Source organism: Thamnophis elegans, chromosome 8 (assembly GCF_009769535.1).
Source record: "Thamnophis elegans isolate rThaEle1 chromosome 8, rThaEle1.pri, whole genome shotgun sequence".
NCBI lineage: Eukaryota > Metazoa > Chordata > Lepidosauria > Squamata > Colubridae > Thamnophis > Thamnophis elegans.
The window spans coordinates 26,112,365-26,138,133 of NC_045548.1; the positions used below are offsets into that span (position 1 = coordinate 26,112,365).

The 25,769-nt window shown below is 38.0% G+C and overlaps 1 protein-coding gene across 1 annotated transcript in view; it reads left to right on the top strand.

The window, feature by feature from the left end:
* LAMA1 (laminin subunit alpha 1) overlaps positions 1–25,769 on the top strand; it is a 97,331-nt gene that overhangs the window by 3,419 nt on the left and 68,143 nt on the right. The window contains exons 2-11 of the mRNA XM_032222905.1: positions 2,508–2,678; positions 3,213–3,325; positions 10,725–10,967; positions 14,761–14,940; positions 16,774–16,863; positions 18,230–18,347; positions 19,516–19,694; positions 23,761–23,866; positions 24,020–24,180; positions 25,214–25,354. Coding sequence (XP_032078796.1) covers positions 2,508–2,678; positions 3,213–3,325; positions 10,725–10,967; positions 14,761–14,940; positions 16,774–16,863; positions 18,230–18,347; positions 19,516–19,694; positions 23,761–23,866; positions 24,020–24,180; positions 25,214–25,354 — 1,502 coding nt within the window. The remainder of the gene's footprint in view (positions 1–2,507; positions 2,679–3,212; positions 3,326–10,724; positions 10,968–14,760; positions 14,941–16,773; positions 16,864–18,229; positions 18,348–19,515; positions 19,695–23,760; positions 23,867–24,019; positions 24,181–25,213; positions 25,355–25,769) is intronic.

The following is a 25,769-nucleotide window of genomic DNA, read 5'->3' on the forward strand; positions in this document are numbered from 1 at the left end:
TTAACTAGGAGACTACAGTGTTAGTATAGAGTAATTATTTAGCTGTCACGCTCGTGCATGGTGCATCACAGAATGAACTAGCGCCACATTCAGAATGGTTAACAGCAGAGGTGAATTGCTCCGGCTGGGCCCGGCTTGGGCAAACTGGTGGTGGCGGTGGCGGGAGGCTCCACCCACCCACCCACCCAGACACTTCTGTACAGAAATGGCATGTGAGCGCACACGAGCAAACCGGTAGTAAAAAAAATGGAAACCCACCACTAGTTAACAGCATTCTGCAGTGTCATCTGGAGCTTTTCTCTCCACAGATATTGCCTCGCATTTTGGCATTTGGGCTGATCCGGTACCGGTTGGGATCATACTTTCTCATGACATGCTGTTATTTCTCTCACTTAAGTGATATCTATTTATCAGCATGTAGTTTATGTGTAACATGGTTTTGAAGCTTGGAAGAAGCTGAGGCAAGTGATTGGATTAGTCCATCACATGTTGGTAGGATTTTAATCACCAAAGCACAGACCTTCTCCAGAATTTATAAGGCAATTCTTAAATGAGTAGACCGAATACAACAGCTTGCCCTTTTTAAATAAGAGGACAGGGAAAGACTGTTAAATATTAATGTTCCCACTGAAAAATTCATTACTTTTTATTCAAATGTCATTCATACTTGGGGAAATATTCAGCCTCTCTAACCCCCTAACTCATTGAAATGTCTATATTAAGGGTGTTATTATGATCTATCATTAAGTAAAAGATATCCAGAATATTTGTTCTGAAATAAAATATACACATACCGGTGTACTCTTCTGTTTGAATAGTATGGTATTCAAAATCTACACTTCTTTCTCAAGTAGGTAGGCTTTTAAAAATTCAGTATTGTAACTATAAATATCAGATGAACTTTCCCAGGTATAAAGGAGAAGTTTGCAAAATTAAATTTAAATGTTAAAATGAAAAATGTATCAGTGATTGAAGTCAGTTTTATAACCAACAATCTATAAATTTAATTATTCCTCAATAATATTTAATATGGTCTATTCAAGCATACACCAACTTCAGTGAGATTTGTTTTCATGCTACATTTAGAAGGGGTTTTTATGTTCAAGGTACAATTTTGTTCCAAAGTGAAATAATCTTGCATATCCTTCTATCATTTTTTTTTAAAAAAACTGAGACAATATATCTGGCTCTTAAAAGAAAGAATGCACAGTAGGGTAAAAAAGCACAAAATGAATGCCACATTGTTATGGTAGGTAAAAGTTTTGAAAGAATTCCAATTCTTTACAGTTTGCTTGTTTAAATTAGTACTGCCTCATTTGTTTATATTCCTAAGCACAGATTAGCATTCTTATCCCATTAATGCTTTTTCAACTAACTAGATTTAAAGATAAAAAGGACAGGAAATTGGTAGTCCCAAATCATAAATATATTTGCAGTTTCTTGGGGAGCAGCCTTATTAATCTGTTGCAATAAAAATAACATACAGGTAGTACTCAACTTATGGCTAAAACTGAGCCTAAAATATACATTGCTGAGCAAGACAGTGGTTAAGTCTGTCGCCCCCCCCCCCCCATTTTATGACCTTTCTTATTAAGTGAATCACTGCAATTGTTAAGTTAGTAACACAACTGTTAAGTGAAGTTGGCTTCCCCATTTGAGTTTGATCTCGGGATACAGCAATCCCTATATATACAGTATATGTGCCAGTTGCAAGCATCTGAATTTTGATCATGTGACCATGGGGATGCTGCAGTGTTCATAAATATGAAAAATGGTTACAAATAACTTTTTTTAGTGCCATTGTAACTTCAGTCACTAAACAAATGGTTGTACTGTATTTTGCCAAATAATCACACTTATTGTGCTTTATGAGAAAAATTTTAGGGAGCAAAATGGAAGTGCATTTATGATTAAAGATATTCATTACACTTCTACAGCACTTCCCACACTCAGTATTGGGTCAATAGAAGTTGTATTTTTGAGATACAAACTTCATCGTGCCATGCAAGGCTTTATATTGTCCTTGAGTTAGTAAGGTATTGTGTTAGTTGACTATTCTTTGTTAAACTTATTTGGAAGACTTTTATTTTTTGTTTTATTTTAAAGTATTCTCTAAGTAAGCTTACAGGTTAAGGGTCCTTAAATGTTACTGCTTCATTGAATAAATCTGGTGCAAGTTTATATTCAGCTATCCTGAATTGTGTGTTAAGAACTGATGTTTTGTAATGCATAGCAATTTCTTTTTGCCATGTATTATTAAATTATTTGTTGGCAGAAATATTCATTAAATTGGTCTATGATGGGGTGGGGGGAGAAACATCTTTTCTTGAACTTCAGAGAACTTTTCTTCATATAGTGATTCTCTCTGTGATATATTATAGTAAACCAATTATTTGTTAATGTACTAAATTTATAGCATGTTGCTACTGACACATAAGACATTACTTGAGGATTTGATAAAGACTGCCATAAAATGTTAATAAAGATTCATATCTAATCTCTTTCAGGTTTATTTCCTGCCATTCTAAACCTAGCTAGTAATGCTCATATCAGCACTAATGCTACTTGTGGTGAAAAAGGCCCTGAAATGTTTTGTAAACTTGTGGAGCACGTTCCAGGCCGACCCCTACGCAATGCACAGTGTCGAATTTGTGATTACAATAGTGCAAATTCCAAAGGCAAGTTTATTACATCATACTTTTTCTAGACATTTTGTGAATCATTGTCTACCAAGTAGATCAGACCAGGAAGGCAACTCTACAGGAAGGCTAAAATGACTTTTATTGAGATTGGCTATAATAGAATTTTGCAACTCTGATTATATTGAATGCTACATAGTATATTGTTCTTGTATTTGACTGAATTAAAGTTATTAATTAAGGTGCTTCTGAATGTTAACTCATTGTTCTGAATTTTCGGCTAAGTAACTACCTGCATATTTCCATCAAGGTCCTTATTCTTATTCACTACACCCACAACTATTTGAGTAGAGCATGTCATGTGAAGGCTCCAATTTAGATTAAAACAGAATTCTGAGTTGTATTTAATCTTAGATTTGTGGGCTGGTCTTTATATAGCATAGTCTAGATTGATTGAACTGATTTATTTTCTTTTGTAACATGTATACATTAATATATGTGAGTGGTTGTAGCATGGCAATAATACATTAAAAGAAACTGGGAAAATTTGATTGTAATTTGTGTTTATTTTAGAACAACATCCTATCTCAAATGCTATAGATGGTACTAATCACTGGTGGCAAAGTCCTAGCATTCAGAATGGAAGAGAATACCATTGGGTAACAATAACTCTAGACCTAAGACAGGTAGGTAGAGGCAGTTTGTTTTCATTCCTAAAGGACTATTTGATATCTTTTATTATTGCTCTAATGTACAGTGATGGCAATTGGAAAATTATCTCATGTTTATTAGAAGAAATAACCTACATTGAAAGTCACCTATATCGTTATCTCCATAACATTTCTGTGAAGTAGATTGGATTGAGATAAATAAATGCCCATAGCAACTCAATGCATGCAATATCCAGTTGACTCTTACATTTTATTTTTTTTCTGTTCATGTATATATCGACACACTGTACTAATAAATGTCAAAATTGCTCTAAACTATTGCAGTGTAAATTAGCTGACACTCAGTTGATTGGCTGTATATATAAACAACATATATGACACATCACTTAAATTTTCATCCTTTCTTTTGAAAGCCTTTGATTACTAGAATTCAGCAAGAAGTGCTGAGCTTTCTCTGGATTGAGTGCAATATTTGATCTTGAATAGCGTGCTAAGAAACATTAAAAAAATGTGGTGAGAACGAAGATGAAACGAAAGTAATTTCATTTGTATTTAACAACTTACAGAAAACGTAGTAGTTGTCTTTGCTTACTATTATATTAAAAATGCAGTTTGGTTAGTGCAGCTTAGCTAAATGTTCTGTACTAAATGAATAAAGTGACCAGATTTTAAAATTGGTAAATCGGAACACCATTGACCGGGGGGGGGGGGGAGAAGAAATCGAAGGGGTGCCCAACACGTACCCAGTGTGCCCAGGTCCTTCTTCTTGCCTGGCCTCATCTTCACCCTCTGGCCGCCTGAAGCCTTCCAGCCCGAGCACTAGCAGGAGTCGCGGGGCGGGCTGGCCAAGCGGCCTCACGCACGCAGCTTGCCTCGCTGCCCGATGGAGGCTGCTCTGCTGCTGGCCCAACTGCGCCTCTGCTCCGCTGCTGAAGATGCCATCGTTACCCCCTCGCCGGCTCTTCCCGCCCGGACGCTCACCTTCTAGGAGCCTTCCAGCCCACCCGGGGCGGTGGTGGGCAGGAAGGCTTCGGGTGGCTCCTGGGCGGCGATGCCACTGCCATCCATTCGCTGGCTGTTCCCACTCGGACGCCCGAAGCCTTCCAGCCTGCGCAGGGCGAGTCGGCTGCAGTGCAGCCAGTGGTGGGCAGGAAGGCTTCGGGCGGCTCCTGGCTGGCGGGTGTCCGGGTGGGAAGAGACGGTGGGGGTGGCGGTGGCATCTTCGCGGTGGAGCAGAGGCGCAGCAGCGCCAGCAGCAGGGCAGCCTCCATTGGGCGGCGAGGCGAGCTCCGTACGTTGGCGAGGCCACTCGGCCAGCCCGCCCAGCCTGCCCCCAACTCCTGTTAGTGCTCGGCAGCATGCAGCCACTGCGCAGCCTCCAGCCCTGCAGGCCGCCCTCCCGGCGCATGGCCACTATCGTCCTGCAATTTCTTGGTGGTGTCGGTGACAGCGGCGGCCGCGAGACCTCCTCCTCCTCAGCCACCGCCATCTTGGCTCCCCCCTCCCTCCGAGCCCCCTCCCTCTGGCTTCCCTCAGGCCCCGCCCTGCTCTTCCCTCGCCCTCGCACAGCTGGTCCTGGCAGCACTGCCGATGACCTTTTGTCTACTCACCCATGAAAATTGGGACTTTTTAAAAATGTTGCGAGACGCAGGAAAAAGCGAAAAAGCGGGACGTCTGGTCACCTTATAAATGAAGGAACTTAAAATAAGTGAGCAAAATTGATAGACACTCATACATACATTCTTAATCTGCTAAAATTGAATGATTATCTTTTGAAAAAGGATTAAAGGATTATTTTGAAATTATATATCAAAACTCCATCATGAGATAAGAAAACTATTTCTTTAGAGAGTTTTAAAGATGAAAGAATACTCAGAAGAGCAATTTATGTCTCAATACTAAGCCATTATTTGTAAAAAGGATCACTTTTCTATGAAAAGTTAAGTGATAACTTAAAATATGAAACAGCTGTTGACCTAGCCAGTTACATAAATATGGAAGTAGCTCTGATTAAGTAATTTGCAGTTGATATATATTTTATCAGCTTTGAACTAGCCTTTCATTATATGGCATTTGATTTAAAATTTAATTTGTAAGAGACAAAATTAACATTGGCCCATCTGCAGTTCACTGCTAAACGTATTATTCAGACTTTAATTAACTTTTTAAAAAGAAGCATCGTATCATTTATATGTATAAAGTTTTTTTCCAAATTGGCATTGCATCTTTCTTCTTAAGGCATTCCAGCATTCATTAAATTGATTTTATACCTTTCACCATCAAGTGTCCCTTTTTCCTTATTTCTTTCTGCTTTACAGCATTTTATTTTTTTAAAAAAGCATTTCATACCAAAATACATTTGTTTTCAGTAAGAAAGCATTTGGCTTAATAAAGATTGCCTGGGTTCTGTGAATGATTACTTCTCAGTTACTAATTTTAACATGGAGAAATTGCTGAATGTGTTCCAAGTTCTTCAGCTGTTTGAATTGCCTCAAGGGGAATATATATATATATCTTAATTTCTAAAACTAATCTTGAATTATTAACCATTTTCCAAGTAGATATAAATTAAAACATACATTAATAGTATATTAGTTTTAGAGGGTTAGTTTATACACAGTAAGTGAAACATACTGTAGTTTGATAGTAAATCTAATCTGCCCATTGTAAAACACAAGGTGATGAAAATCAGTCCACTTTTATGGAAGATAATAAACTGCCAAGAATGGGCAGAAAAGAGCAAGAGATGTGGAGTTATTTATTCATTATCTTTTGAAACAAAATGACACATCAAAATGGCTTCTTTTTTGCCCTGATAAAAGTTTGCTTGGCAGAAATTCTTGAATTTTTGTGATCTTACCTATTAATAGTAGTTCTGCCTGTTGGGTAAAATCTGAAATTTATGAAATAATTTGTTCGTTGGATTAATATTATATCGTCCCAGCAGTATCTTCTGGGAGGAGTATCACAGTAGGCAAGATGGTAGTCACAGATTGCAGTGGCCCTGGTTGATATCACACAAAGGTACAAAGGGGTGGAATTTCAATCACAATGACAATATATTCAGTTAATTATGGTTAAGATAAACTATAGTCCTTAATCAATTGTGTGCAAACTGTTTGTTGTACCTGGTCTATGAAACCAGGTTGGTAGCTATAAGACCAGGACAAAGAAAAATTGCAGGTAAAATCTCTTTTGAGTCAGTCATTATCTTTCATAACTTTATGTACTTGTTGTTTTCTGTTCTACAGTAATGAAATGATTTCTAATTGCCTTATTTGGGTATCTGCATTTTTATTTAGTTTCGAGTCCAGTCTATAAGTCTGATATTTTCTGGTGGACTTTATTAAGAGTTTATTTTTCTTTTCTTTAGCTACAGATAATGGCTTTAATAGCTATATCACACCTCCAAGAATTTCCATCATTCCCTTTCCATTTCATATTTCCAAGTAACATACATGAGAAAACAGAACAAATAAAAGAATAACAAAGTGAAAAGCGGAAAGACCTGGAGGGTAGCAAGAGCATATTAATGGATTTTTTTGTGCCTTGGTAGTTGTGCAGTTGTTCACGTGGCTGTGAAGGGAGAATAATAGGGCAACTGTTGATGGGAAATGCAACAAAAGGTTTCTTTGCATTTGCTGCCTCCATTTATTTCCTACAGCCGAACTAGTCATGCATTATTTATCATTAGAACATTATGGTTTGAGGCAAATGCAATCTTTAGTAATGGAATTGTTAGCTAACTTTATACAAAAGACTGTAATGTTTCCCTAAAGGGAAAAACTCTTTTTTGTTGTTTTAATTAAAATTAATTGATTCAAGGAGAATTGGGTGCTGAACAGAAGTTTCTTTATAGTAAGGAATAATCTGTCTTGAAAAGTGTTCGACCTAGACTTACTAGAGGTTTTCAAACAGGGACTGATCTGTTGATTATGGTTTTGTGAATTCCTGTATCCAGCAGGAAATTGAATCAGATTATCTATTGGATCATTTCCATCTCATCTAAGTTAGAAAACCTGCAACAATTTCTATGCATGACTTAAGGGTATAGGACAATTCAGGCATAGATTTAAATCCAAAGCATTTGTGCTAGGTCTGTGTGTGGACTTGGAACTTGAGCATTCTGGAAAAGATCTTCTGGAGTTGAAGAGAGAGGGGATGACAAAAGGAAGGCTCATAGCATGTGAACATGGAGAAGTAGAATGTATGTGACAGGTGGGTGCTAAACAATGAGAAGAGGAAAGGAAGGTGTGCATTGGAGATGAAAAATAGGTGGTGTTGAATGAAAGCAGCAAGTGGGTATAGAAAGATGGTGGCATCCAGGAAAGTAGAAAATAGGAGGTGGGTGGGAAGAAAGCTTTGTGTTGCTAGAGAGGTAAGGTGCCTGGAGCCAGTGAATGCAACAGTAGGAATGAAGTGGCAGTGGGAAAGGAAAGAATGCAGTAGTAGAGAATGGGTAGGATGACACTAGTGGCACAGGGAAGTTCAGGTAGTATGGATAGATCCAGTGTATGGCACACTTAATTTCCCTTCTGATGATGTTCAGAAAGTTGCTGAAAACATGCTTGTTTTCCATGTGTTTGAGTCAAAGTATTGATTGAGCCATCATAGGATGTTTTGTTGTTATATGTAGTTTCTCTTTTGAAAGTTTATGATCTTTTAAATTTCCTTTTTTTAATTGTTCTTAGCTTTTAATGTCTGTCACCTGGGATATCTGCAGTTGAGAGATCTCTTAGCTGTACATGAATGAATGAATGAATGAATGAATGAGTGAGTGAGTGAGTGAGTGAGTGAGTGAGTGAGTGAGTGAACAAATAAACAAACATGGCAGTGGTTAAGGAGAGTTAAAATAATGGTCTACCAAGAGTGGTCTTGCTGAACTTCTGCTCCAAAATATGTTTGTTCCATTCATTTTTCACTTCATGTGTATCATTAATATATTCCCTGATTCTATGAAGAATAGAGAAAAAATTTATGCCTATACTCTTGCTTGGAAACAGACCAACTGCACCCGTGATTTTTTTGTGGGACAAAAGTTACTCAGAAAATTACAAACATGGGAATGGGAAAGAAAGATGCTATAACATGTGAATTCATAACATGTTCTGATCCAGTGATGCACTTCAGTTCCAACTGTTTCCTGATGAATGGTAAATATTAAAATCAATAACTAACTCAGCAAATTTATACACAGACAAAAGATGAGTTCAGAGTTACTGTACAAAAACCCAGTCCTAAAATATGTGGTGATTGCATAGAACAAATAAAGGAGAATATTTGTAGCTCAGGATTGAAATGAGGGGTCTTGGTGCTTCCTGAGCTTGGTTGTTTTCTTGCAGACATTTCATTACCCAAATTAGCTAATATTATCAGTGCTGCTAGTGATGATGTTACCTAGTCTGTGTAATGAAACTTCTGCAAGAAAACAACCAAGCTCAAAGAACTCCTGATTGCATAAAAATATTACTGCTTGAACTTCACCGAACTTACATTCTTGCCTGTTTTTCTCTGCTGTCCTCTGAAAAGTAGAATTAAAAAACACCATTTGCAAGTATTTCCTTAATTAGTTCTAACATACGACATCTGGAATGTTAACTGATGGTTCCTAAATATTAGCCATATGCACACTTTAAAATTTATTAGGAAAAAAAATATTCATCATTGCACAATCATGGCATTTCTAGACTATTCATTAAAGTACACCTGTACTTTAAAAAAATCTGAAAAAAGATACATCATGGCATGCACAGCTGTATCAAATCTATTAAGATTAGGAATTTTTATTTTGAAGCAAATACTCAAATACAAGCTCCCCCCCCCCCATTCCATGCAATAATTACATTATGACAGGTTGTGATACCTAAGGGATCTCAGTTTCCCACAAATAATAGAAAGACATTAGAAGTAAAATTTATTTTTAAATGCTACAGCTGCATTATGCATGTTTTTAAACTCAGATACTGCACCTGAGTAATGTAAGAATATTGGTGCTAGAAACTATGTATATTACCCGAAGCTAATATAAAATTAAAGTAGTACTTTTATGATATTGTATTATTTGCAATTTGTTGATTATGTTAGAAATTATGTAAATAAGCAATTGCAGTTTACACAGACCTAATTACAGATTTACCAAACCCATAATTGTCTTAAATCACACAAATAGCTTACATAATAGGATAGAGAACTAGTATGGCTCTCATTAGATTTTTTTATCCTTAAATGGTAGCCTGTTAGATCATGGTTTTTTAAATACCATATTTTTCAGAGTATAAGATGCACCTTCCTCCCCAAAAGAAGGTGAAAATCTGGGTGCGTCTTATACACTGAATACAGCATTTTTGGCCTACCGAAACCCCTTCCCCTTTGCTAAAATGGACGTGCAGAGGGTTTGGGAGGCTTGCAAAGTGCTCCTGGGGGCTGGGGAGGGCAAAAACGAGCAAAAATGGGCCATCTTTGCTCATTTTTGCCCCCACAATCCCGAGGAGCACTCTACAAGCCTCCCAAAGCCTCTGTATGCCCGTTTTTTGTGGCAAAAAATGGTCCATTTTTGCAAAAAACGGGCCATTTCATGCTAATTTTTGCTCCCCCAGCCCCCAGGAGCACTTTACAAAGCCTCCCAAAGCTCTACATGCCCCCCCTTTTTTGCAAAAAATTTAGAGGGTTTGGGTGGCCTGCAGAGTGCAAGCACTTTAAAAAAAAATCTTCAAAATCATAGTGCGTCTTATACTCCGGTGCATCTTATAGTCCAAAAAATACGGTATGCTGTAGTACTTAAAAGAGAAAATTGTATGATTTAAGTACCAGTGCATGTAAATGTTGTGTTTTATTTTTGTATTGACTTATTTTACATTGTATTTTGATGGAGTCACTGAGAATTATTTTTTATTGTGGCAGTATACAGGTATATTTAATAAATAATTAAAATAAATCTTATAAATTAAATTACATTGTTAGGAATGTCAAGATTTATTTTTGTATATATTCAATCTGAATGAGACCCTTTAGCATGGATCTATAGGCTAGTACAAACCAGCAGTATTAAAATATTTTTTACATTCTAATTAAAATTTATTTTTCAGCTTTACTATAAAACCCTTTTTTGTGGCAAAAATGGTTTTATATTTATGATGCTACATTTTAATTCTGTCATCCCTCAATGCTTGGTTTTAAAGGGTTTCTTATGTGTTGGGAAAAATATGTAACTTTTGAGTCTGAAAATTAGATGAAAATTAAATTGAACTCTGTACAAAGAACACTCGTGGAATCAGCAATTGAAATGAATGCAAAGTATTTGTATAATAAGCAATATAATCAAAAGAAGTAACCTTGCATGTTGTTGAAGCCTGTAAACCTGACTTTGGGCATGTTTCTGGTAAAATATTGTCCTTTCTGTTAACATTATTTTTAGACCTTTCAAGTTGCTTACATCATCATAAAAGCTGCTAATGCTCCAAGGCCTGGAAACTGGATTTTGGAACGTTCTGTGAATGGTATTGAATTCAGCCCTTGGCAATACTATGCAATTAGTGATACCGAGTGTCTAACTAGATACAACGTGACACCAAGACTTGGTCCTCCTACATACAAGAAAGACAATGAAGTTATATGCACTTCCTATTATTCTAAACTTGTTCCACTTGAGCATGGAGAGGTATGTTTTCTTTTAGTTCATGTGCTTATTATTTGTGGTCATGGAGGGAATAAAATGATATAGTGATAACAAATATCTCTCTGCTGAAAAGTTAATCCTGTTTTTCTTCCATCCATCTTTTATCTGTCATTAGTAGCAACTGAGACAGGTTTAATTTCTGAGGATTTGAAGCTTTCCAATTTATGAATCACTTCTGGCGGAGGGAGTACAACACTTTTAGTCTCCTCTCAGGTAGAATCAGAGGTGGTATTCTGCTGGTTCTGACCAGTTCGCCTGAACTGGTAGCAGAAGTCACATGCGGCCCTGCTTACCCGCCCCAGCTCTACAGCATCCCATTTAGTCCCTTTTTTAAGGTAAAGCACATGCGCAGAAGAAGGAATGCATGCACAGATGCGTGCACTCACATTTGCGAACCAGTAGGGAAGTACATTAATATAACTCATGGGTAGAATCCCACAGATCTGATAGTATCTGAACAAGGCAAGTATTCTTTGTTTTGATACTAAACTAGTGCAACACATTGTAAGTGGAAAATGTTTAGAAGTTGAAATTAATGCAAAGTACTACATTAGGCTGCTAACCCAGGAAAGGAATGGTACAGGGATCACATATCTTTATAGAAAAATCTAAAATGGGTGCTAGTTGATTTCTAGGCATAATTTAAGGTGTTTATGAGAGGTTAAAATACCTCTTCTTCCATGAACCTGATCAATATTTTAGAGAGCCCTTTTGAAGATGTTGACCAGATGGCAGTATCTATTTCTATAAATGGGAAGAAGGGACTCATTCTGGTAGCCATTCTTTTGTATTTTGCTCCTATAAAAATAAGACAGTTAATAAGCTTCATAAATAATGAAATAGCACAATAGATAAAATGTGTATTCCCCTTTAGCTGGATCTCAATTGTTTTGTAGAGAAAGTTTCTAATTTTAATTGCTTTAGGAAAAAAAATAACACACTGGAATAAAAATCTGAATGACTGAATGCAGCTTGAATAATTGTTGGCATCATTTCAAGGAGAGCTTGATCAAAAGAGCTGGAATTGGCAGGTCAACAGTTGATTATTATTCCTTTTAAGCAGCTCTATTCATACTTGCTGTCTGGCATAGATCAGAGAAGCAACCCATGTTATAAGGAAATTGTGCATTGAAAACTAACCTACAATGAATGCCTTTCCTTATATACTAGCAGATAGAACTGTGACCTCAGTACCAAGTTACTAGTAAACAAATCTAAAATTTCTTTTAAAAGGGTATGTGTTTGAAACTAAAACCACTACTAACATTAATTTAGTAAATGTTAAATTACTGCTTTAGCCCCAGTTACAAGTATGGTCCAACATTAAATTGAGATACCAGATTGTTGGATATTTCTGATGTTTCCTGAGCTGAAACATTTGTTCTAACCCTCATAATTGAAAGAAATTTAGAATAAAGCATGTTAGGAAATTTTAGCAGACTTTAACTGAATTTAATACTTTCCTGACTTTGAACATTTTATAGTTAAATGGAATTACCGTCTATACGTTCCAGACAGATTTTATATCATGGAGAATTCTTTGAATTAAAGTCAACATCTGGAGAACATCCAAGTAGGAGAAGGCAGGTTTAAGTTCTCAAATTATTTAAACAAAAATCCAACTGTCAACTTCACTGTCTTCATCCTGCTGTTGCTAGCCAGGGATTCAGGCAATGGATAAGGGGGCAGCTCTGAGATGTGAACACCAAGCCCTGCAGGGCAGTAGAATCTCATCTGTCAAAGGGAGATTGCTGTGCCCAACAAGGGACTGAGGGAGTGGGACAGGATGGTGAGGCATGGCACACTTTATTGCAGGTAAGGCTGTAAAGCGGTGGTTCTCAACCTTCCCAATGCCGTGACCCTTTAATACAGTTCCTCATGTTGTGGTGTCCCCCAACCATAAAATTGGTATCTCGGTTCCTAAGACCAGCGAAAATATGTGTTTTCCGATGGTCTTAGGTGACCCCTGTGAAAGGGTCATTTGACCCCCAAAGGGGTCCCGACCCACAGGTTGAGAACCATTGCTGTAGAGGCTGTAGTTTTTCCCTGGGTGAAAGTAGAAGCTATGAAGAAGGCACTGTTAAGAGTAGTGGCAGAACTGGAGGAAGCGGAGGGACAAAGGCTTCTTGGAGGGCCAGCGCATGTTCTGCACCTCACATTGGAAATGCTTCAGCAGGCTTCAGTGATGGGTGGAGGTGAGCCCACTAACAGCAGAGTGTACCTTCAGGCCCTCTACTGAGTCCCCTTTCGGGGGGAAAGGGCAGCATATAAATTTAATAAATCTAATCTAATCTAATCTTGGCCCAGTCTTCATTCTACAAAGTCTTGCAGGGACTGCAATTTCAGTGTATTGAAATCCGCAGATTGGTTGTCTAGGGTGCTTCAAATGCGCGCTCTGCAGCTCACAGCAGGTTGAGGGCATTGAATTTTCCTGTGGTTGTAAAGGCAGGCGAGCTGTCAAGTCCCCAAATTCTGATCAGATGAACACAAGGGCACTACAATAGCCAGAACTTCGAAGATTAACATTCATTCAATGTTGTTGTAACTCTCAATAGTTGCTGAATGAATTGTTGTTAAGTATAGCTCTCCCTGAACTTCCCAAGGCACAAATACCGCTGTAACAGATGGGGAGTACAGAAACGCACACATGCAAACATATGCACAGATGGAATACATTCCATTATTTTATTACAAAGAAGAAAATATAGATTATTCCAATGTCCAATTTTGTCTCACATATATCATTCGTTTTCAACTTTGCATTAGACGTTTTTGCGCTGTTGGCTTCTATTGCCATTCCTCATTTTTTTTTTTCCTTTTTGAAGTTTTTATAGTTCTGCTTTTAGTACCTACTTTTCAGGAATTGCTACCTACCTTAAGCTCCTTTTCCCATTATATTCTTTTGTGTGGTATCCTGCAGTCTTGCAGATTGTTCTTGAGTTCCTTTTAATCTATATTTTTGAAGTTCAAAATGCCTCTTTAAGCACATTTGGTGTCCTGTAAAATCCATACGTTCAGCATGATTGCATTTCCACACTGTTTATTTCTTTGATTTTCCTTTGTTAGTTAGTAACAGGTCAAGGACTGCTGATCTTCCTGTGCTTTTTTCAAACTTCTAAAGCAGAAATTTGTCAGGATTGTAAGTTACAAATTTCCACTCTTGGCAGAGTTTATCTCCCCATAGAAAAAAAGAGTTTGTATGAGATGCAGACAGCTGATTCAACATCTTTAAGAAGGAATGTGTGTGTGTGTGTGTGTGTGTGTGTGTGTGTGTGTGTGTGTGTAGGTATTTAGTGAACATACTAGAATTTGAATTTGTTAAATCTTGTGCAGATCAGTCCAGTTCTGTTATTGTATTCTTGAGTTGCTTTAAAAAAAAATGACTCAGACAATACACTGCTTATTAAGCACCCATATATGCTAAAGAAAAATGTATAAATAAAAATAAAAAACTTTGAAAAAGTAATTTTAGATAAGTAAATATAGACACAAGAAGGAATTTTATGTATAACAAACTGCAAATAAGAAAATAAAGCATTATTTGGCCTGAGTTTCACAAAACTTTGCTTGTTTGCCATTTTTCTTTTGACCTGTTTTGCTAGCATACAAAAGCTTGTTTTCTTTTGCTTTGTTTCTGTACTATAAGTTTCTGTACTCATTGGCTCAGGTAAATTATTCTAAATTCTTACAGAAGCCTATGAATGAGGAAACACCACAGTTATTTTTGCACACATGTGGACAATGTGTTTATAATCAAATTAGTCTTATTTTTTAGATACACACATCACTGATCAATGGGAGACCCAGTGCTGATGACCCTTCACCAACATTACTGGAGTTTACCTCTGCAAGATATATCCGTCTCCGATTGCAGCGGATAAGAACTCTTAATGCTGATCTCATGACACTTAGTCACCATGATCCTAAAGATGTTGATCCTATTGTTACAAGAAGGGTAAGCAGGTGTTTTTCATTTATCAGTGTGTTGGAAACCTGTTATCTCTGGTTGATAGAATTTTTCCTAAAACAGGCTAAGATCCATGGGAATTTTTCCTAAAACGGGCTAAGAAAAATGTTAATTTTTCAGCATGGAAAAATGAAGACACTTGCTTATTATTGTCTTATGATGTGCGTTTTAAATAATATTCCTGGAAATTAGGAGAATGGAGAGTTACTAATATGCTAAAATAGTGTATCTGGTGATTTGATGAGAGTTGGTCTGTTGTTCTGACCCAGCTCCCCAAACATGACAAACCCTCTGTAGTTAAATCAATGATTCCTCTATTAAGAGCGCAGCAGCCCCAACAATAAGTTTCTTTCTCACCGCAGGCTAACAAGTCTGTCCAGCAGAGAGCTGAATCGTTGTCTGCCACATCTATTCATCTCCACCTCCTGCCTTTTATCTCCAGAGCTAGGGTGGGGTTTTACTAGCAGCGGTGGCTCTTCCGTCCCAAGGATCGGCCCACAGATTTCCACTGCTCTCCTTTCCTCTGCCTTCTGTGGTCCTCACGCCAGGCACTGGACCCAGCTGTTTCTCCTCTTCCTTATCAGCCACCTCCAGACCTGGACTCTGTTGACTCTCCATTTGAGGGCTGACAGATGGCCCAGGCTCCACCTCAGTCTCACTCTTGACAGCTCCATTCCCTCTTCCCCCTCGTAGCTCTCAGGGTTGCCCTGATGCTGACCCCGACTTCCCACACCTCTTCCTCATCTGATTCGGCTGCTGGAGGGTTAGGATGGCTGACAGGCTACAACAGCTACCTTTCACATTAGCCAGCTATCTGTTTGGTAACTATGACAAGAAATTTAAGTATGAATTTAGAGCTCTTTTAGGGTCAATTTGCTTATCACCTCGGTAATTAAATGTTAGTAAACAAGAATTGCTCTTCAAATATAGAATTGATTGCTGAAGCCAACGTGTGAGTTAAGGAGCATGATACCATGTTAGAAATGCACTACTTTAACACTGACTTCTAGCACATAAATCTTGTTCTGTAAAAATCAAGATCACATACTCAATTTATATACCAAGTATACTTTTATATAAAATACGGGTAGTATCTTGATGTCGTTATATATTGTGAACATTATTTTGTTGTAGAGCAGCAACAATAGTGTTGAAGTAGTATTATCTGAAGCAGGGGTGTCAAACTTGCGGAGTCACGTTGTCGTCACATGACATATCATGACATTTCCTTTTTGCTAAAATGAGAGTGGATATGGCCAGCATGTGACGCCTGCGGCCCGCAGGCTGGAAGTTTGACAACCCTGATCTGAAGGCTCTAATACTATTTTACATTTAGCTTAATCTAACAGGTGCCATAACCATGCTAAAACTATTCTTGTTTCATTTCTGTGAGAAGGAAGACATATAATTATTTTTTAAATTTTCTTTAAAAACAATCTTATTAAAAATATTTCTGAATATAAAAGTAATTTTTATTTTGAACACAAGTAAATTTGAGCTCATAGAAATATAATGTGTTGTATTGTGTTGTATATGTATGTCCTTGAACAGTTTTATGTTATCTTTACATCTAGCATAAGAATGACTCCAGTGCCCTGACTGATCAATGTAATTTGTGGGTGTGCGTGGGTGTGCATGAAGACTTTCTCATGTAAACCTCATATGTAAATTCTAACTGAAGTTAATTGCAATTTAGAAACTGGATTTTTAAAAAAATTATAATTAAATATTTATGCATCATTATTTTCTAATGAATATTGGCTATTGTGTTTCTAATATTAAATGCATTAAACTTAATGAATCAAACTTTGTTTTATTTAGTATTACTATTCAATAAAAGACATCTCTGTTGGAGGCATGTGCATTTGCTATGGCCATGCTCAAAGTTGTCCTTTGGATAAAGACACAAAGGTAGTATTTTTTAATATTTTTTCTACAGAGAAATATACATTTTTGCCTTTTTTGAAAAGCAAGATTATTTAGAAAGATAATATAGTTGTCTGCTATTTATTGAAATGATAGTATTTCTCACATTTTTCTTCACTTTCTATCATATTAACTTTACATGAACTAGAGGACCTTTTAAATCAGTGAACAAATACATACAAATCACAAAAATCTTACAGGAATAGGAACGGATATCCAGTGGCTTTAACATTAAGTAGGAATTAAGAAAATATGGAACATAAGAATTTATAGACCCGGTTCAAATGCATTATGTTTCCTTTTCTGGACATCTTTCCTTACCAAATAAAACTATTTTGTATACACAGTTACATATTCATATATAGATAACATCTCCGTGCAAGCAAACAGCTGTGCAGTGTGATAAGTGTTAACAATGCCTAAGCATTGCACAAGCACACTGCCTTGTGAAAACTTGTTTAAGACCTGAATCATTAAACGTCTTAGATTTTTTTAAAGTCTCTTCACATTTTTCTGTAATTATTTTCATAGCTAAGTGCTTGAAGCATCTGAGAAATTATTTTGCAAATGAAATATATACTACAGCTTATTTTTCCATATTATGCTTTAATGTATTATTAGCTTTTTGCCTTCTAGCAAATTTACCTCTGGTAATTTGTTTATTTTGCAATATTTGCAATATTCGAATGTTTTGGTTTTCTGTTAGGTGGAAAACAAATGGTGGAAAACAAACATTGTCTGGAATTTTGTTTTCAGCTCTAATGAACCAGATAAGTAAAAGATTGAAGCAGCAGTAAAGAACTTTTCAAATGACTACATTGGCATATCAGCTTCTACTGGACTTTTCCCCCAGCTTTCAAGCACTGGATGTCCATATAGTCTGTCTTTTAAATACTAACCTGGCTAACCCTTTCTCCACTTTTTTCAGAACAGCCTATATTGGTAGAAACAACTGTAACTTTCTCCAATTCTTTATTAAGTCATTCAGTTTCTCATATCTACATTTAAATAACATTCACATTTGCACCTGTAGAATGTCTGTGTCATCATTGTATCTGGATTTTAAAAGAAGCTTTTTCCTTTCCTATCTCTTTTCTTTTTCTTTTTTTCATACTATTGAACTAATTGTATTTATCAGTTCCTTGAGCTATTGTTGTTTCTTTATTGGATTCCTACAATGCTTACAGATAAGATTTTGCACCATAGTTTTGTACAGACTTGTAGTATACACGAGAATATATTCAGCCCTAAATATTTAGAGGATATTTCAGGTATTTCATAAATCTAAGGTAAATAGTTTTGTTTTAAGGTGATTGGTAATAGAAATGTATTATAATTTATTTTCATGTAGAAACTACAGTGCCAGTGTGAACACAATACTTGTGGTGAAAGTTGTAATGAGTGTTGTCCTGGCTACCATCAGACACCATGGAGACCTGGAACTATTTCTGCTGGCAACAAATGTGAAAGTATGTGGTACTAAATGATAGTTCCTTTAAAGTTTACCACTTTACTGATTAGATAAGTAATCCATCCATCACTAAAGCCATGAGTTTGAAAAAGGAATTCTCTTTAATGATGCATAAATGTATTTCTAACACTCAAAATTTAGGAGTTGCAAAATTTAAACAAAGCTTGTAAAACCTATAAACTTTTCATTATTTATTTGGATCATAAATTATTAGTCTGTCACCCTATTTCATGCAAAATTTGGCTATTCATAATCTTAATTTTCATTCTAATCTTTACATAAAAGATATAATACAGTATCTATATGTTTTGAGGAGAAGAATGCATTTATTAAACTGAATATCTCATGTTAGGTATAAATGTATTCTAGAAAATTAGATGTGAATTCATAAATAATCTTATTAGAATAAAATTGGGAATACTAAATAAACACTATCAGCATAATACTATTTTTTCCACTATAAGGCAGTGATGGCTAACCTTTTTGCCATCGCATACCAAAAGCATGGGAAGCACGGGGGGGGGTGTTTGTGTGCGGGCTTGCTCACACCCATAATTCTATGCGCATGACCCCTACGTGCGCATGCAAGTGTGACAACCCCCCTGCACATGCTATCCCCATCCTCCCCCCGCTTTTGGCACATGATGGACCCCTTTTCCACTCTCTCCAGGCTCCACAGACTTTCTAGGAGCATCGGGAGGGCAAAAACAGCCTCCCCCGCTTCCCCAGAGCCGCTCCGGAGACTTCAGGAGGCTTCCCTGAAGTCTCTGGAGGGCGAAAAATGGTCCTACAGGAAATTCAGAAGTCCATTCCCAAACTTCCAGTTTGCACATTGAGTTGTTTTTTGTCCTCTGGAGGCTTCGAGGAAGCCTCTGGAGGGCAAAAAATGGCTGCAAATGAAGGTCGAACTCATCTGGCCAGCATGTGCATGCGCGCTGGAGCTGACAGGGCAATGCCTCGTGTGCCTTAACAAATATTGCACATGGGTGGCACGCGGGCCATAGGTTCACCATCATGGCTATAAAGATTAAAATCTTCCATCAGTGTTTAATATTGAGTGTTATGTAAAAGGATCATTTGTGTGTAGAATATAATGTGTTCTGTTTAACTGATTGAATAACTTATTTTTACACACACACATACTAAAAGAGTATTGTTCTTTTTAGGATGCAACTGTCACAACAAAACAGAAGATTGTTATTATGACCAGAGTGTAGCAGATGAAAAAAAAAGTATAAACATATTTGGTCAATTCAAAGGAGGTGGAGTATGTATAAATTGTACACAACACACCACTGGAATAAACTGTGATATGTGTAGTGATGGCTATTACAGACCACAAAAAGTAAGAGGATTCTGAAATATTGTATATCATTAATGGCAATGCTAAAAGTTGACATCTATTTTTTTGAGCCTTACTTCTTGTTCATTTAATATGATTAAAACCATGTGAATTTATACTGAAAGGAAAATGGAAAGGATTCTGTCTTTGAGAAAAAACTAGGAAGTCTGTCCAGCCATGAGGTCATTTACAAATACATATTAGATCAAAAGAAAGGAATTTCTTTATAGAAGTAGTATAAGGTGACCAGACGTCCCGCTTTTGGCGGGACAGTCATGATTTTTAATAATTTATCCCGTGTCCCGCGGTGTGTTCAAAAAGTCCTGATTTTCCAAAAGAAAGAAAATCAATTTTAAAAAGGATGCGGTTAAAAAAAAGTTTTTATTTCTCTGAAGTGTCATTCCCAATGTGGCCTTTAGAGGGCAGTGGTTTCCCTCCTTCCCCTCCTGTGCGTGCGCGTGCCATTTTTCTGCAGGGAGAGTGACGGCTTTCCGGCGGCGGCACCGTGGCAAGGAGGAGGCTCGGTCCTGGGCCAAGCGGCTCAGCCTCCGGGTGAGCCAAGGGGAGGCAGGCGGGGATCCGGTTGGGAGAGGCTGGTGATGGGGGTGGCTTTTGAAAGGGTTGGGGGCATTGGGGGAAGGCTGCTTTGCAACCGCCAGCGAAATCCCATTTCCCCCCCTCTCTTGCCTTTCCTTCTGCTTGCTCCATCCCAGCAGAGGCTGAGCCTGCCTCTTATTTGGACCTCCTGCATCCCCCCCAAACGGTGCACCCCATTTCAAGCAACAAGGGGCACCAAGCAGGGCATGGTTGCAAACACCCCCTCCCCCCAAGGCTGTAGGCGAAAGCTGCTCTCCAGCATCCCGTCCCTGCCCTGCCTTCCCAGAGCCGTCTCTGTGGAGGTCCTTTTTGGCATTAACATGAAGTCTTGAGGGGGGAACAGGGCGTGCCCAGGCAACTGTCTCGGACTCTGCTCCTGAATCAGGAATGCTGGAGAAGCGGGCGCGGATCGCTGGCTTTTTAAATCAACTTTTTGGAAGATGGATGGGAGGACGGATGGGGCCAGTACTAAAGGCATCCCGGCTGAAATCACTTAAAAAAAAGCCATTTAAAAAAAAAATCCCACTTTTAAGGCGTTGAGCAGATCTAATGCTCCTTCTGACTCCCCACAACAGAGAAAGGGAGGGCGGGAAGAAAGTTAGGGAAGGAAGGAAAAAGGAAGGAAAGGAAAGAAAGAGGGAAGGAAAGAAGGAAGGAAAAGAAGGAAGGAAAGAAGGAAGGAAGGAAGGAAGGAAGGAAAGAAAGGAGGAAGGAAGGAAAGAAGGGGAAAAAAGAGTGACTGGCCTCATTTCATCCAAGCAGGTTTTCATGCCTAAAATGGGACTAGAAACTCCTGATTTCTTGTCTGGTGCCTGAACCACTACTAGGCAAACTGGCTGTCTTATCCATATTTGATCTACTGTGACCAAATATCTTCCAAATCGTGCCAGGAAAGCAGCTCAGCACAGCTGCATTGAGCAACAGGAATTATTTTTACGGCTGTGTAGTTTCTCCTTTTGCAAAACTAGCAGATTAAACAGCAAACTCGCCACAAGATTGCAAGTAACTTCTAAAACTTTTCCTCAAATAGCAGTTACCTGAAACTACCCAGTGAGCATAGTTGGCTGTTGATATTATTGTATCTCTTTATAAAGCCATGAATTTGTTATAGAAGGTCATAGACAAATAGCTGTCCTTTGGGGTCATTACAGGTGTCTGGAATAGACGAACATGGGTGTTTTCTGATATGGAAGCATTTTGTATAAAATAGAGTGCAACATTGGCTAATAAACAATAGCTCCAAACTTAGTTTTAAATTCATACATTTAAATTCATTGCTATTTTCATATACTATATTCCAACACTTCAGGATACAGTGTTAAGCTTATTGCATTGGGAGATTTTGTACAACATTTGCTTAAAATATTTAAGAAAAAAATGGTTGGATATTTTGTTGTTTAGAATGCAAGGCAAGCATACTTCAATTTTAAGGGACTGGGATTATTTCCATATACTGTACAGCTAGACCTCGATTTACAACCACAATTGACCCTAAAATTTCCATTGCGAAGCAAGACGGTTCCTCATTTCATGACCTTTCTTTCCACATTTGTTAAGTGAGTCACTGCAATTGTTGAGTGAACCATGTAGTCATTAAGCAAATTTGGCATTTCCCGGTCACTTTGCTTGTTGGAAACCAGCTGGGAAAGTGACAAATGGTGATTGCATAATCCTGGATACTGCAACTATCATGAACACATGCCAGGTGCCAAGCAAATTTTGACCATGTGGTCATGAGGATGGTGCAGTGGTCATAAAGGAGAAAAACAGTCATAAGTCAGAAGAGCAACAAAGATGATTAGGGGACTGGAGGCCAAAACATATGAGGAACTGTTTCTGGAACTAGGTATATCTAGTTTAATGAAAAGAAGGACTAGGAGAGACATGATAGCAGTGTTCCAATATCTCAGGGGTTGCCACAAAGAAGAGGGAGTCAAACTATTCTCCAAGGTACGTGAGGGTAGAACAAGAAGCAATGGGTGGAAACTAATCCAGGAGAGAAGTTGTGAATGTTCCAACACTGGAAGTTTTTAAAAAGATATTGTATAACCATTTGTCTGAAATGATGTAGGGTTTCCTTCCTAAGCAGGGGGTTGGACTAGAAGATCTCCAAGGTGCCTTCCAACTCTGTTATTCTATTCTAACATATACTGTTTTAAAGAAGCACAGAGGGAACAATCCTCCAGGCTTTAGTGACTATCACTAAGTGTTGTAGCTTATGATTCTTGATGAATGTATTCTATTTTATTTTTCTTTATGTACACTGAGAACATATTCGGGGCCCAACCCATTCAGCGGGTCACACGCTCGACCTCGTATTTCTCTCAGAGCAGTGGACTTGTGATCTTGGTCTGAGGGGTAGTGAGATCATACCCCTGTCGTGGTCAGACCATTGCCTACTGAGGCTTGACTTTCGGAGGCCAAACCTCCACTGTAGGGAGGAGGAACCGACCAGGTGGTTCCGCCCCAGGCGACTTATGGACCCCTTGAGGTTCCAGACGGAGCTTGGGGTTATTCCTGATACTCTCACCCACAGTCCGGTGGAGACCCTGGTTGCTGCCTGGAATTCGGCAGCGACGGAGTCTCTTGACCGGATTGCGCCACTACGGCCGCTCCGAGGCTGTGGATCCAGGAGGCCCCCTTGGTTCACCGAGGAACTCCGGGAGAGGAAGCGCCGGAAGAGACGCCTAGAGCACTTGTGGAGATCCAACAAATCCGAATCGAGCCGAGCGCTTTTAACATCGTGCATCAAGGATTACATCAGGGCAATTAGGACGGCAAAAAGATCTTATATTGCCACCTTGATTGCCTCCGCTGAGTCGCGTCCAGCCGCTCTGTTTAGGATAACCCGTTCCCTCCTAAATAGGAGGGATACGGGGGACCCCCTGCAGGGTAGGGCTGAAGACTACGTCCAGTTCTTGGCGGACAAAGTTGCTCGGTTTCGGTCGGAGTTGGACTCCGATTCTGCAGATCCAGCCAAGGCACAAGGGGATAACCTGGTAGACCATCGCTGGGTTGAGTTTCAGGATGTTGCCCCTGGGGACGTGGACAAGGCCATGAGAGCTGTGAGTGCCTCCACATGTGTACTGGACCCGTGCCCCTCCTGGCTGGTTGTCAACAGCAGGGAGGTGACACGGGGCTGGATCCAGGCGGTTGTTACCACCTCCCTTCGGGAGGGGGTCTTTCCCCCCGCACTTAAAGCGGCGGTGGTGAGACCCCTCCTGAAGAAACCATCTTTGGATCCAGCCGTTCATTTTTGTAACATACAGAGTGTTTCCCGGTGCCATAATGGCTGGTTTCAACATTACCTCATTTATGCTTGCATTTATCTAGTTTTTGCCTTACACTCATCCCATGAAATAATTAACCATCCTTGCCAGTTGAGATGTATGTCTTCATATATACTCCTAAACAGGAGCAAGAATTCATTTTCAGTAGCATCAAACAATTAATAAAAATTAAAATATTCCAGGTGTCTCCTTACGACAACCATCCTTGCCGTCCATGTGAGTGTCATTTATTTGGGTCCTTTGGCTTTGACTGTGTTAAGGATAATAATCATGCTGACCCCCAAAGAGGTAAGAGATAATGGTCTAGGCAGTATTTACAAAATCAGGTTTTGGGTGTGTAAGAAACAACCAAACATAAAATTAAATTAAATTTATTTGGATCTTATTAGTATTTATATAACGAATAAGCAACTTTCTTGTATTTGTTTTATTTTTTTCAAGGTATTCAGCCTGGTCAATGTCATTGCAAGGAAGGGTATGCTGGAAAAAAATGTGACTATTGTGCCTTTGGCTACAAAGGTTATCCAAATTGCATACGCTGTAATTGTAGCCTTGTTGGCAGCATAAATGATGATCCATGTACTGAACCTTGCCTTTGCAAAGTAAGTACAGCTTTGATTTTTACTTTGACTAACTATACAGTGGTACCTTGATACTCAACTGCTTTGAAACACATCAAATTTGGTACTAAATGTATTTTATGTCAAAAAACTGTCCTTGCACTCATCATTTGTTTGGTACTCAATGTATAAGCTTTGAACTTATGGGTGTTGACTCACTACCTTATTCCTTATGTGAAAAATTTGTATGGTACTCATCATTTTTTGTACTTATCCACCTCCTGGAACTAATTAATGATGGATACCTAGGTATCACGTACTAAAATTTTAATAATAATACACTTTAAAGTGGAAACTTGTCCGTTTATTTATTTTGGGAAATTTCTCTCTTAATAGCAATCCTATATCTAACAAGTGGAATTTAAGCAAAAATCTCTTAGATGGGGATTTAAACTAAGATTCATGATGCAGGTATAATTTTACATTGGCAAAATTATGTATCAGAGACTGTGAGTAAATCTTGGTTTGGAAAAAGCAATTCCAAATTCAAATATTGTAGGAGGGATGTTTGTGAATACATTAGTTGATTTTTTTTAAAACCATTCACATTCACCCACACATTATTTACTGATGAGCAAAAGTCTTCTATGTATAATGAAGTTGATGTTCTAATATGATTTTATAAGCTTCAAAAAACTTCATTTATCTAGCATAGGCTCAATATCTAGCTTGTAAGTGCCAAAATAAAAACGGATTTAATGAAATTCAAACAAAAAACCAATAAGGGCAAAATTTGACTTTTTTGCGAACATGAAGTAGACTGACTTTTTTGAACCAGACATTAAATCAGTTATGTGGAGCCTGTGGCCTCAGTATTCATAGCCAGCATCATAATTGGTATCTTTGCTTGTCATATGATATTCTTAGTATAAAATACAAGTACTTTTTGACACATAATATATAAGCAGTGAAAAATTTCTGTTCAATACTTTATGTCAGAAGAAAATCCTAGAAAATGTTAAGGTAAAATTGCTAAGTCCACTTTATTGTATGCTGGTTCTGATTATGTTCATAGGAAAATGTAGAAGGAGAAAATTGTGACCGTTGCAAATCTGGATTCTATAATCTCCAAGAAAGAAACCCACAGGGTTGCACGGAATGCTTCTGTTTTGGTGTTTCTGATGTGTGTGAAAGTCTTCCTTGGTCCGCTACTAAGGTATACTATGAGTAATATTCTACAATTAGTATTTCATTTATTTTCCTCAAACATAAACACCCTTCTTGTGTTAATTTTGCTTGGCAGGCATTCCTTCTCACATTAATTTCCATAAATGCTTTTACTCTGTTAACTATTTCACTTAATAAAAATAAAATAGGGTCAAACTAAAAAGCCAAAGTGTATCTAAGAAATAGAATATGATAAACATAAAAGATTGGATCTCAAATGAGAAAAACATAATTCATACTTCTATTTTATATGTGTTTAAATTATAGAAAGCAGCAAATTATCTAAAGATATATTATAATATTTGAAAATACTGATCAGTTACAGGTTTGCATGCAATTTCCCTGTTGAAAACCAAGCACTAACAGTTAAAGTAAAAGAGATGCTAGAATTTTAAGTATTAGGA